At 41.6% G+C, this 14,492-nt stretch overlaps 1 protein-coding gene across 1 annotated transcript in view; it reads right to left on the bottom strand.

Annotated features, from left to right (window-relative positions):
• The window catches only part of Me3 (malic enzyme 3), a 224,778-nt gene that overhangs the window by 135,972 nt on the left and 74,314 nt on the right, over positions 1 to 14,492 (bottom strand). The window contains exon 2 of the mRNA XM_074065995.1: positions 241 to 374. Within this exon, the coding sequence (XP_073922096.1) occupies positions 241 to 374 (134 nt within the window). The remainder of the gene's footprint in view (positions 1 to 240; positions 375 to 14,492) is intronic.

The following is a 14,492-nucleotide window of genomic DNA, read 5'->3' as shown; positions in this document are numbered from 1 at the left end:
GGATTCTACTGGTTAAATCCGGTTCCCCTTCCCAGCTCTCCAAGAACATGTCAGCTGTGTCTCTATCACAACAAGCATGTCTCTCAGAAAGACCCTCACGCTCTCTAAGGACAGAGCTAGTTCTGGGATCTCTCGGGCTTTCAGCCTCTCCTGCTGGAGAGTATCCAGAAAACCCTCCATGGACCATGGGAAATAGCAGCTCAGCCCAAGGATGGGTAGAGAACAGACTCAGGCACTGACTTGTCCAGGTCGTTCCGCTGTCTCTCATAGTATTTCATGATCCGGAGAGCTTGCACGTCCTGGCTCAGGAAGCAGGGGGGTATCAGTCCATGGATCCCAAGCTGCAGCCTTTCTTCAAGAGTAAAGCCCATCCCCTGGGGAGAACAAGAAAGAAACACATGTAGATGGATGTGCAGGAGGCCAAGCCACAGAAGGGTCCCACCCATAGACTGGCAAAGGTTAGTGGTTCTCAGCAGAAAGGGTACTGGACTCAAATCCCACCTCTGCCTTTTAAGTAGGAGACAATTTTGGGCTAATTATTTTGAGGCTTCCTCATTAGAAAAATGGGAGAAATATTTACATCATCAAGTTTGGGTTTTTAGAAAAAAATTATTTTTGAGAAGTTTTAGAAAAGATAGAACGGAGTTCCTAAATACACATTCACCTGTTGGGGCTGGGGACTTAAAGGACAGATGAGTCCCCCATGGAGAGCTCTATGAGCCCTGCCCCCTGAGGAGGAGATACAGGGTCTCATAAATCTGCCACAGGGCTGGTAAACAGAATGCTTTCAAGGTTGTTTCCCCCATAAGGGGCAAACAGACCAGCTCATCAAAGAGAGCCCATGTGCACAAACCAACAGCCAATGGAAAGAACCCACTTAACCCTTACCCTAACCTAGAGTTAAAGCATCCATAAAAAGCCCCACCCTTCACCTGGGCAGGGAGTCACCAGTTTCCAGGCTCCCCTGCACTGCCCTAGCTGCAGCCTTTCCTTTCTCTTATAAATCCTGCTTTGTGTACCGGCCTTGTTGTCCCACGAGTCAATCAGCTCCCTCATGAGCCAATTCTTTGGCCTGTGAAGGCAAGAAGCCTCTACACAGGCCTGCAACACACCAACTTTCCCTAATTATTGATGTCTTAGATTTGTGTGGTACATTCATTAGAATTAATGAGACAATAGTGACTGGTCCTTATAACTAAAGCTCATAGCTTATTCAGAGTTCCTGAGTTTTAAACTAATGTTCTTTCTAGTTACTGTTGTCTCAACATGCTACATTACATATATCATCTTATTTCCTTAGGCTCCTCTTGTCTTTAAGAGTTTCTTGGCTGTCCTTTGTTTTTGATGATCTCGATAGTTTGGGAGAGCACTGGTTAGGTATTTTTTATGACACCCCTCTATTGAAATTTGTCTGATTTTTTTCCTCATAATTAGACTGAAGATGTGGGTTGCTGGGGGAAGACTACAGAGATAAAGTGCCATTTTGTCACATCCAATCAAGAGCACATACAATAAATATGATTTATTGCTGTTGGTATGAACCTTGACCACCTGGCTGAAATAGTGCTTGTCAGGTCTCTCCACTGTGGTTGCTCCTGTTTTGGAGTTATTCTCCCAGGGAAACTTGTCTTTGTCATCATTTACTGATATTAGAATAGCCTCATGAGTATGTATTTTATACTTTGGGTTATAATCCAGTACTGCTGTATTAATTTGTTGCTCAAATTGCTCCAGCTGTGGCCACTGGGGGCTCTTTCAGTTGGCTGTTGTGTTCTTTTGACACACTCCCATAAAAAAGTAGGTTCTTTTTTTTTTGAATTATTCCTTACTTTCTGGCATTACAAGATGTTCCAGATTTGTTTTATATATTCCCTGCTTTGGTCCTAGAATCAGACTCTTTTCAAGGAGTCTTGATTCCTTTTTTGGAGCATGCTATTAGAAAGTCTGGACATTACTTTCCTTTGTGCTGCTTGCTCCTAGGATTCATTGTTTCTCTTCTTTCTCAGCTGACCAAGCAAAGAGAGATATGTGTGTATACTAAAACTTGTGTATAAACATATATCTATAAATGTTCCTATATTTAGCTATCTGAAGCTATGCTAAGTCAAAGATAAATTCATATTAATGTCTCCATTACCATATAAATCATTCTAATCTGATGACCTCTCTAACCTGTAAATTCCCACTGCAATAGTAAGAAACTTAACTTGCACCATCTTCCAAATGTTTACTGAGTTGCTTAGCTCCATATACTTAGGCTGACTTGCCCACTCGCTGGGTGCCAGTGGCTCTTGCCTATAATCCTAGTTGCTCAGGAGGCAGAGACCAGGAGAATCGTGGTTTGTAGCCAGCCTGGGCAAACAGTTCTGTGAGACCCTATCTTGAAATACCCTTCACAAAAATAGGGCTGGTGGAGTGGCTAAAGGTGTAGACCCTGAGTTCAAGCCCTAGTACTGGAAAAAACAAAACAAAATAAAAACCTGTTAACTTGTACCACTACGGGAAACAACTTTATACTTACGTGGAGTTCCTTTTGCCTTTAGTTTTACAAGCCCCAGTAATTCCCCAAGTTACTTTAGTTAACTCTTTTTCCCTCTATCCTCTTCACTGAGATTGTTATGGACATTTATAATATTGTTAGATCCTCTTGTAGTCTGCATAATTTCCTGAACATATTAAATGATTTTAAAAAAATGTGGGTACATTAAGGTTCATTCTCTGTGCTGTACAGTTAGTGGGTCTTGATAAATATGTGATGTAATGTTAGCCACTCACCACTACAGCATCGTACAAAATCATGTCAGTGTACAGAAATCCCATGGGCTTTGCTTATCCATCCCTCTTCTTCTCCCGAACTTCTGGCAACCATTGATTTTTTTTTTTACTACCTTTATAGTTTTGCCTTTTCTAGAATGTCATATAATTGGAAGCCTTTTTGGACTGGCTTCTTTCACTTAGAAATATGCTCTTAAAGTTTGTCCTTGTATTTTTATGACTTGCCAATGCATATCTTTTAATCATTGAATAATATTACATTTATTTTTATCACTGAATAATATTCTACTTTATGTTTGCACCATAGTTATGTTTCTCCATTTTCCTATTGAAGGACATTTTGGTTGTTTCCAGTTTGTGGTATTATCAATAAAATTGCTACAAATGTTCCTGTGCTGCTGTTTTTGAGGACATAAGTTTCCAAATTAGTTGGCTAAATACATAGGAATGCAGTTACCAGATCACATGAACACACTGTTTCTAGTGTGTTCTCACGCCCACTTGCAGTGAATGAGAGTTTCTATTATGCCCCATTTTTCTCTAGCAGTTTTGATAATATTTTAAATTTTAGTCATTTGGATAGATTATTTGTCACGCCATTATTATTTTAATTTTCAGTTTCCTACTGACATGACATTGAACATATTTTACATACTTATTTTCTTTTTTATCTTTAATTAGCATACACTAATATTACAAGGGCGTTTCATGGTAATAATTTCATACGTACATGCAGTGCACTTTGAAGAAGTTTACTCCCTCCATTATATTCCCATACCATCTCCTCCCTTCGTTTCCAAACAGTACTTGGTGAGTTTCATTATGCTGTCTTCACACACACACACACACACACACACACACACACGATACAACAACAAAAATAAATACAACCCAATTTAAAAATGAGTAAAGGACTTAAATACACATTTTTCTAAAAAATACACAAATGTTTAACAGGATATGAAAAAATGCTTAAATGCCATTAGCCAGTAGGGAAATACAAATTAAACCACAATGAGCCACCACTTTACACACACTAAGATGGCTGTAATTTAAAAACAAACACAAAAACAAAATCCAGAAAATGAGTATTGGTGAAGATGTGGAGAAACTGAAAACCTCATATATTACTAGGGGGAAAGAAGAGTATTATAGCCTATGGGGAAAATAATACAGTAATTCCTCAAAAAGATAACCATAGAATAATTAGGTAATCCAATAATTCTTCTAGGTATATACCCCAAAGAATTAAAAGCAAGAACTTCCACAGATACTTGACACTAATGTTCATTGAGTATTATTCAAATAGCGAAAGGGAGGAAGCAACCCAGGTACCCATCAACACAAGAACAGATAAACAAAATTGGTATATATTATGAAAATTTCTTCAGCCATAAAAAGGAATGAAATTACAGCTGAGCACCGTTGCACTCACCTGTCTTCCTAGGTTGGCAGGAGGCTGAAATTGGGAGGATCATGGTTCCAGGACAGCCTGGGCAAAAAAAGTTCATGAGACCCCCATCTCAGTGGAAAAAACTGGGCATGAATGTCTGTCATCCCATAAAATAAGAGGATTGTAGTCCAGGCTGACTAGCACAAAAAGTGAGACCCTACATCCAAAATAACCAGAGTGAAAAGGGCTGGAGGTGTGGCTCAAGTGGTAGAGCTTGCATGGGTTAGAACTAACAAGATGGGTTAAAGTCCCAGTACCACCACCAAAATAAAAGGAAACCCAGTGAAGTTCTGACACATGTTACTACATGGATGAACCTTGAACACATTATGCTAATTAAATAAGCAAGAACCAAAAGGACGAATACTATAAAAGTCTACTTGTGAACTTTCTAAAATAAGCAAATTCATAGAGACAGAAAAGTAAATCAGAGGTTACCAGAGTCATGCGGCAAGGGAGTGAGAAGTTGCTGCTTTATGCTCAGAGTTTCTGTTTGGGGTGAGATAAAGTTTTAGAAATGGATAGTGGTGAGAGTTTCACGACATTGTGAATGTAATTAATCATGCACTTAAAATGGCAAATTTTATGTTATATATATTTTACTACAACTTAAAAAATAATTTTATATACCTCAAATTATTGAATAATACAACCTGAAATAGTGGAATTATATAGAACATAAATTATATCCCAGTAGCACCATGTTTTTTATTTTAAAGTGTTCTTCACATGTTTCAGATACAAGTCTTTTATTGTATACGCATTTTGTCTTTTTTCCATTCTCTTAGCAGTGTTTCTCACAGAACAGCATTTTGTAGTTTGAGCCCTGGCAGAAAGAGCTGGGAACAAACAGGATGCTATGAAGTTGGCTCCCTGGCTTGGCCCACAGTTAAGCTTTGTGAACACAGTGTGTATTGGCAGAAGTTTGGAGAACTGTTCTGATACAGACACTGGAGGGCATGGGCACACAGCTGTCCCAAGATGTTGACACCACACGTGGTGAAAAACAAAGACCTTTTCTTATAGAACTTGTAGTGATTCTGCTGAAATGAGGGTTGCCCTGGCACTGCTTAGAAGCGCCTGGACACCCATCCAAAGATGTCTCCTGGAAGATCCTGGCTCCACTGTGGGTGGACATCAATAAGAAGTGATCAAAATCCCTATGGATGGTGCAGGGGACTGAGAATTGTTTTAAATTGATCAATTAGTTAGTTCAGTTACAATGACCCCTACTGTAATCAAGGATGATGATATTGAGACAACTCTAGTTAAGTTCTTCATTTGTTAACGCTTCAAATAATGTAAGGTTCTTGTTGAAAGTGAAGAATACTGAATGATAAAAAAGAAAACCTCAATTATGCAATTTGTAGTCTGGCTTCCCCCAGATGCCCAGACTGGGAATGGGAAGCTTGCAAAGGTAAGGAGCATCAGAGCTCCTTTCAATCCTCCACCAACTAAAACAGTCTTATTGCTAACCTAGTTCTAAGGAGTTGATGACCACAGGAAGGTATTGATCATCCATACCTTCAAATTACTGCTATCATGAACTCGAAGGAAGGAGCTCTAACACATATCCACTCTTACACAATATTTCACTTACAGCCAATTTTCTCTTTGTCTTTGTTTTGTAACTTGGGATCTCTAATACCAGACTGCTCTTGTATTTTTGAGGAGTTGTAATGACAACTCAACTTGTGACAATCTTAAAGAGTTGTTCCTTCTTCCAGAAGAACTAGTGGAACTTTTTGAAAGATCTATCTTAAGACAGGTCCTACTCTGAAAGTGTGACTCACAGAGACTCTCAAAAGTACCCCGCACATAAAATTCCAAAGTTTTTCTTCATCAAAGCCCAAAGTCATGAGTTCATAAATCTTCTGAGCTGGCTAACAGCTTTGCAAGCAGGAAACTACCTTGCCCTGGAGACTGGGCACTTTCACAAAACACCATTAGGTAGGTGACTGTTCACTTCCTTGGGAAAGTCTGTGATCTCCTCTCCTTAGCCTGGGGATCCCAGAAAGCTCAGACATTTAATTATGACATCATCTTTGTTAATGACCACTGTGGCTTTTAATAACAGTCCACTTCTCTCTACAAGGCTAAGTGTTTCTCTTGGCTGACTTCCACCAACTTCTTTTGTAATTGAGGAGAAAGAATGACTGTTTAGCAACTGGTAATTTCAGAGATTTAAAGAAATTACTTCTAGAAGTGTCTTTTCATCCTGAAGTTAATGTTAAGGTAACTTCAGATTTACAAATTTGCAAAGCAGAAAAACAGGCAATTTAGCTGCACTGTGGCTTCAGAACAGGACAGGCACTCTCAAGACCATTCATGGCAGAGAGGAAAAGTAGTAGAACTTACATTTCTCTCAAAAGAAATAAACTTGGCTAATTGGCAATGAGGCTCTTGGTCTGTGTGTAAAAGTTGTAATTCTCATAAGGTATAGAAGAGGTCCTAAGGAATATAGTAATATATGGAGGAGTTGATAGATGAGCACTTACTACCATGTTGAGAAATTACAGTTTCTGTGTGCCCCATAAATAGAGTTACAGACTGTATTATCTAGTTTTAACAAGCTCTCAAAATAGGACAAATGGTTTTGAAAAATAGCCAACTTTCATAATTAAACTTCATTCCCTTGCGGTATTTAGCTAGGACCTACTTATAGGAACCTACAGTTGTTACTAGATTAAAATGTTTTGGTTGTTACCAAGCTCTGCTCAGACCACTCCTGCCAGCCCAGTGTACCTCCTTCTCTGCTCTGGCATCTCCCAGGGAACCACCGGACCTTCCAAAGATAGATCAACCAATGTGTTAAGTAGGGGGCCTGTGGCCATTCTGACTGGCCAGTGCCCATTCTGACTGGCCAGTGCCCATGCTGTACCAGTTTTAATCCTTTACTTATCACCCCTGACTTTGCCTATTTCATCATCTTTCCAGCCAATGAATTCTATCCAAGGGCCAACCCTCCCAAGTTCTCAGGACAAAACTTAATGGCATCAAAGAAGATATTTGAATAGATCCCCATCAAATGGCAGGGCTCAGAGACAGCAAGCCTGCCAGACTGTGCTCTGCCCTAGTTTCCTAAAGTTCTGAGTTTCCCAGTCCTGCTTGATGATCTACCTAGTGCTTCTGGACCCAGAGCCCCCGCAGCGCACTTGGAAATCTCTCTCATTTCTTCCACACCCATCTGTGAGCTCCCACTCATGCCATGCTGCCGTGTTAATTCTAGGGAGGTAAAAGGGAATAAGTTATGATCACTGTCTTCATGAGTCTACTAGAATAGACAAATGGATTAAGACAGCATAGCCGTCCTGGGCCTTGGCCTTGAGCAAGCTATTTCTCCCACCTAGAAAATAGTGCTACCAATTTCATGTATTGTGGTGTTGAATGAAATAATATTGCATGTGAAAAGCTTAGCACAGATACTGGTGTGCAGAAATGGCTCAATGAACACTAGTTGTTCTCTTTATTACTATTATTACTTTGCTCGAGGGAGGTGGCACAAGAAAGCTCATTAGCAGATGCTGGAGATGAGCCTTGGAGGGCAGTTAAGAGCTAGACAGGCAGAAGGACTGGAAGACGGGCTGAAGTGATGTCACCGCATCAAAGTGTGACTGCATAGGCAAGGCTCCTGTCTCTGCAGCCCTGTGCAGTCTCCTCCCAAAAGCACACTGCCCACCGTGTTCTGATCACTTCCCTCCCACACTTTCCAATCCACAGTCAAGGACCCTCCCAAACAGCCTTGTCTGCCTCCCCCATTCCACACTCCCCTTTCTCTGTGTCAGTGTCATACAGTTTAGCTCTTGCAATGTGTCCTCTGTTTGACTTCTTGAGCTTTTATTACTAGACAATAAACTCAGGAGTTCGGAAGTAGACACGTTGAAGAAGCTGACACAGGTTTTAGCACAGAAATTTTATCATCATTTATAGGAACAGCAATGATTCCCACGTATGTAGCACCCCTGAGGTTGGGTCAGGCACCGAGGCGCAGACGCTGTAACTGTCGTCTCATCCTCACGGCGACCCTGACAGGGAGTTAGGATTCGTATCCCCATTTTGTGGATTACAAAACTTGGGCTAAAGGGGTAAGTAAATTGACCAAGGTCATGCACCAAGTCAGCAGAAAAACCAGGAGCAGGATCCAGGCCCAAATATTTCTAAAGTTCATACTTTTCCCTCTGAGCTAATCAACAGCTCTTAAGTTTGGACAGATTGAAAAAGTTGGTGACTGTGTTGGCTTTTTTTCATCAGGGATGTGATTATCTGTTTCTCCATATTGAGCCGGGTGTCCCAGTGATTTCAGCTACTGTCAAGTGTTTGTTCTTTTGCATTGGCCACTCAGCCCATCTGCAAACAGGTGTGCCTGTACCTCTGAATTGACAGGTATGCCCTACAGCATACACAGAGCCATGTTTCCTCTCACCAGCATCATTTCTGGAAGGAAGGATTAGCAGACACACGGTGTAACAGTCAGGGTTTTCTGTTCCACACATCATTATGCCATGCTCTGAGCTGACTGCTTATGCGATAACTGGCTTCCTTCATCCATCAACCATGACCACATAGAGAGCAGTCATAGCTAGGCTAGAGCTGGGCAATCAGTCCTGAGGCTGAGCAGTTAAAACTGGTTAGCTGTTGGGGGACTGGAAGGCATTTCCTCCTCCTTGTGCATATTACTTCTTGATTCTGTTTGTTTGGATTTTTGAGTTAGGGTGATGTATCTCTGGTTGGAGAGAGGAAGTGAGATTACTGAGGCTGCTGTTCTCCCTCTCTGCACCCCAGGTTTATGAAGGTCCTGAGCACACTCCTGGGATTGGATATATAGGGTCTCAGAAACACAAGCACGGGGAAGTCCCTGCAGACAGAGAATAATAGCCTTCCTCCTAGACATACTTCTCTGCTCAAGTGCAAAGTTGCAGATCCACAAACACACTGTACATTCCTGAGAGGGACGTAGAGGAGACTCTGCTCATTACTGTTCAAACAAACCCTAAACCAGTCTTGGGCTCAAAGACTGGACTCTGGTGCAGTGGTGCATGTGTGTGGAGGTGGCATGTGACTTCCATCTGTGAGATACATGGAACTTTGTGTTCCAGTTGGGAAATACAACTCCATTTCCTTTCTGTGGGATTCCAGCCAGGACATAAAGTGGATGCACTCACACAGGTAGTATGGGGAGTGAGAGGGAAATTGGAAGAGAAAACTTTTACATTCTGTTCTCAACTGGCTGTGTGATCCTGGGGAAATTACTTCATCTCTCTGAGCCTGCTGACTTCACTGGGACGTGCATGTTAATATCTCTCTTTAAATTCGAAGATGTGGATTTTCTTTTTTCTTTGCCTTAAAGGCTGTGACTCTTGCAGTTTCGGATCATTCTAGGCTAAGGACTCAATTAAATTGTTTAAAAGAATTTAGTATAATTAGCAAAAACACTTTTTGCTATTTATTTCTTTTATTGTTTCTTACCCATTCAAGTCAGAGGGCAGAGGCTATGTCTAAATGAATTATGTGTCCCTTTTGCCTAGCATAGATGGATGGATGGATTCATTTAACAAAAAAATTGTGAAGTGTCTCCTATGTGCTATGTATGATATTTTAGCTCCTGGTGAACCACTAATGAAAAGACATGGAAGGAGTCCAGCTCTCTAGGGCCCAGGTGAGCCATTCCTATAGCAAAGAGCAGCCTGCCCTCACTACTACGTCAACAAGTTGCCTGCTCAGTGCTGCCATGAGGAAAAGGCCGGATATCTGCTCTGTACAATGCGTATACCTATCGAGCACTTGAAATGTGGCTAGTATACCTGAACTGAATTTTTATTTCCTTTCATTTTAATTCATTTAAGTATAAAGAGCCACATACCATATTAAGGTAGGAGAGATCTTTCCTACACTGGGGACAACTACTAGTGGAAAGCACAGGAGCAGAGGAATCAGAACCCACATAGTGAAGAAGCCTTGATCTACCCCAAGCAGAGAGCAATGGTTTGCTGAGTGGAGCAGGCTGTGTAGAGCTGGGTAAACAGGCGTAGAGATGAACTTAATGACAGGCAAGAGCCCTGAGAGCAGGCAGCTGACCCAGCATGGCTGCAGGCAGGAGGAGCCCTCAAAGGAGTTTGGCTCCTTTCTTAGCCAGTGTGACTATGTGAGAGAAGGAATGCATAGTGGTGGAAGTGTAGGGAGAAGCAAAGAGGTAGCACATTCTTTCACAGTGATATAAAAATTAAGAATGAAGAAACAACAAAGATCAGCTGAGTGCAAAATAGACACAAATGAAACCTATGAGGAAGAAGGAGGGGGCAGGAATTTCTGTAGAAAGAATCTTCCCAGGAGCCTTTGTAGGCATTTTTTTTTTGGGAGGCGGTACTGGATTTTGAACTCAGGCCCTTGTGTTTGTTAGGCAGGTGCTCTACCACTTGAGCCACATCCCAGCTCTTTTTTTGTTTAGTTTATTTTTCAGGTAGGGTCTTGTGCTTTTTGCCTGAGGCAGGCCTCAGCTGTAATCCTCCTACATCTGCCTCCTGTTCAGCTGGGATTATAGACATGCACCACCATGTCTCTCTCTGTAGACATGTTCTGCAAATACTGCAAACAGTTAGAACATCTTATCATGGGGCTTTGTGACTTCTACCACACTCACTCTGGTAGAAAAGTACTGAACTAGTCCACAAGCTGGCCTGAGAAGGCTTTTATTTTATTGTGGCTATGGACAGAAGAACTGAGGCAAAAATAAGAAACATCAATTAAAGTCTATAAGACAAGCTTCTGGAGGTGCTATCTTTATAGGCATCAGAGTTTTGAAAGAAGTACCACATTAAAAGGCTTCCACATGAAGGTATCTGAAGATTTCCAAAGATGTCTCTCACTCTTGTCTGTGATAATCCAGCAGTACGCAAGCCTGACCGTGTCTATCCTCAAACAGGGTCTGGCTACCGGTTCTCAGACAAGGCAGGGAGGTGGTACGGATGAAGCCTCTGCTTTCAGTGTGCAGGAAGTCGTTATTAGAAGTTACCACTCTTTGTCTTTAAAATGTGTCTCAAGATCTTCAAACAGTATCCTCTACAATTTTTAAAACATAATAATGGTTGTACCAATATAAACAGCCATTAGGGATAAGCTACTTTGAAGAAATGTGCTCCAGGCATGACTGTCTCCTACTGCCATCTCTTCTGGTCCCAAATCACTAGAATAGGTCCATTGTGGTGAAGATAAGAAGGTTGCACTTTAGCTATTTTTCTCACACTTGTATTACACAAATGAGTTCTTTATTTCCTCAGGCTTTAACTCTATTCATCTAGGAAAAGGTCATAATAATTTATCTACTTCATGTAGATGGAGATGATTCAACAAAGATAATATCAAAGAAATAATTTGAAATATAAATGTTAAAGTTGTTAGCAAAGATAAGAATAACTAGGGTAGCTTAATTACTCCTTTCTCCAAGGTATGAATAGATCCAGGTCTTCTGAGTGACTAGGTGTTCCTTTTAGAGGAGAATTTTAGAAGACATACAGAAGTAATGGTCCATGCTTTATACAGTGCCCCGTGTTCCTGCACAGCCCTGTCCACACTTCTACCAGGCTTCACCATCTTGCCTTGCAACTATCTAATTGTGAGTCTATAGTCCTTGAAGGCAGGGACTTGAATTGGTCTTAACATCTTTGTTCCCCAATACAGTGCCAGTTCTTCATAACATCCACTAGAGGAATGAACAGATGAATGGGCCATCTGAGTCCCAATGTATTAAGCAAGAATTGTGTGTGATACCTTTCCTCACCCACCATAAGTGTTAACAACTGACATTCAAAAAACAGGTGACAAGAATAAAGCACAACTAATCTATGAAATCAAAAGTTTTTTGTAACTCAGTAGCTTCAGAAATGGAAACTCAAAGACCCAGGGAGAACTATCCGTTTTTATGATTAGGCTCAATGAAGAAAGGAGAAAAAGGCATGATCTAATGGGTGTACACTGAGGAGGGAAAACCCAGCAAGGCCTGCCTTCAGATCCTTTATGGTGTCTCTGTGTGGCATGGGCAGGCTCACCCAGGAATGAGAGTTTTTAGGGAGAAGGAAGAGAGTGACTTCTCTAGGTTTTTATCCCTTGCTAGGGGAGAGAGGTGTTCCAGTTTCTATATCCTACCTTGGGGAGGAAGGAGAGATAAGAGGGATAAGTACAGTGAGACACAGCTGCTTTTCTCACTGTACACCTCTTAATTCAGGAATTATTACATTTGCATCAGTGTGGTAGATCAAGAGTCCTTACCTGGCAGGGAGACCATCAGAAGCACTTGAAAGAATCCCCAAAGATTGGTGCCTAGTGTGGAGGATCAGAGAACCTTATATCTTCTTAATTTCTCCTAGGTGACCCTGATCCTGTGTGGATTTAGGAGCTGCTGGACTGGATCTTTTTCTGTACATGAAGCTTATTATGCTCAGCATTCCATTGTCCCATCATCCCCTTCAAATTGACAGCTGAGAGCCCTGTATTCCTGTTGTGGTACAACTCAGGATGGAAAGGTTCTCGTTCCAGCACGCTTTGGGCAAGATTGCCCCTGTCCCTGCTCCCACTCCAAAGCCTGTTTTCACTTTGAATGGATACATCTGTGCTTTAGGACACAAGCAAAACACCCAAAAATCACGTGGAGAAACAAGGCTACTCAGACAGCTTGGGTTCATTTTAATGCAAAGAGATCACATAGTTGAAGGAGCAGTGCGGAGAGGGACTGTACAGCCACATGGACACACCTGCTCTTGTCCTCCAAGTACTCTGCTAATTCATAATGTGAAGCCTGCCAGCCTCAGTTTTGAATTTCTGGGGGCTCACACTGCTCTGCTGATCACTGTCTTCCCTGGAAGAGGTGAAGACCTAGACCTGTAGTCTGTTTATTCAGTCAACAAACATCAGGCACATCCTCTGTGCTGGGTACTTTTCTAGATGCCAGGGTGGCTGCTGTCTTCTCCAGACAGTTCCTAAATCCTCACTCAGCACAAAATTGGTATGAACAAGGTTGTGACTCACACAGTGCATTAATCAAAACGAACTCCCCATTGTTGGAAAAATGAAAGGAATCTGAACTTTTAAAAAGCAAGCTAGTTTTTATATTCTGCATTGTTTACTCAAGCGTTCTGAAAAAAAAATCATATACAAGTGGCTACATGTCTTACCCAATATCGTTGCCAATGATAAAAAATAACATGCATATTTTACTGCTTTATTGTGTTCAAAATATTCTCATATGGCTTATGTCATTTGATCTTAGACAGGGCAAGTGTTATTATCCCCATTTCTAGAAGAGGAAATTGAGGCTCAGAGAGGTCAGTGACATGCCAAGGGCATGTGGTTAATAAATGCCAGGCAAAAGCATGTGAGAACAATGGCCATTTCAATTATTTTGCCATTGGAAGACTAGTTTATGCAAAGTTGTTGGATAAGAACCAGCACGGAAGAGGAATGGAAGAATCTGCTCCTGAAATACTTGGAGACTCTAGGACTTTGTCCTTCCCAAACAAGGGAACAGAGGTGGATAGTCAGAAAGGCAATGAATCATTCCCTTGGAAAACGTCCCTGTGGCAGTCTGAATGCTTCATGACCCTCTATTTCCAAGGGCCTATTATTTAAAATTTAAATAATATTGTTCTTGGCACAGCTGAGCCTCAACAGAGTAACAGCAGAGGAAGGTTGTGAGCAGAAGAGCAGCTGAGAACAAGGAGCACAGCTTCCTTCCTCCAAACAATACAAGTGCACTTTGACAGACCCAACCAGGGATGACTGAGTCAAAAAGTCAACTACGGCCAGAAGGAATAAAACAAACTTGTGAGGGTCTCAGAATAAGCCTGTACACACATGCCGAGTGCATGTGGATGAGTGGGTGGAGGTGCCAGAACAGCACATAAGGTGACCAAGAACATCAATAGGAGAATTGTCCAGCGGTTAAGCTATTCCAGCCCTGATGTGGACCAAATACTCATTCTCCTTGGCCTTGACCAACTCTTACCTGACCAGGTGAACCAGGAAGGAGGTAATTTTGCTTGGAGGTAATTTTGTGGTCACAGGTGAGGGTGTGTCTTGATACCAGCAGGCAGTTCTAAGGTCCAGAGTCAATTCTGGACTGAGTTTTAAAGCAGTTTTCTTTCCTATGCTAGTGGCTCTCAAACTGCTGCCCGTTAGAGCCACTGCCTTCTGAAGTGGGCTGTGAAAGAATCATCCCCATTTAGGAAATCAGAAGACTGAGGCTGAGAGAATTCGATGATTTGCCTAAAATCGT

The sequence above is a fragment of the Castor canadensis genome, chromosome 1 (assembly GCF_047511655.1).
Source record: "Castor canadensis chromosome 1, mCasCan1.hap1v2, whole genome shotgun sequence".
NCBI lineage: Eukaryota > Metazoa > Chordata > Mammalia > Rodentia > Castoridae > Castor > Castor canadensis.
This window is presented reverse-complemented; position numbering and strand designations above follow the sequence as displayed.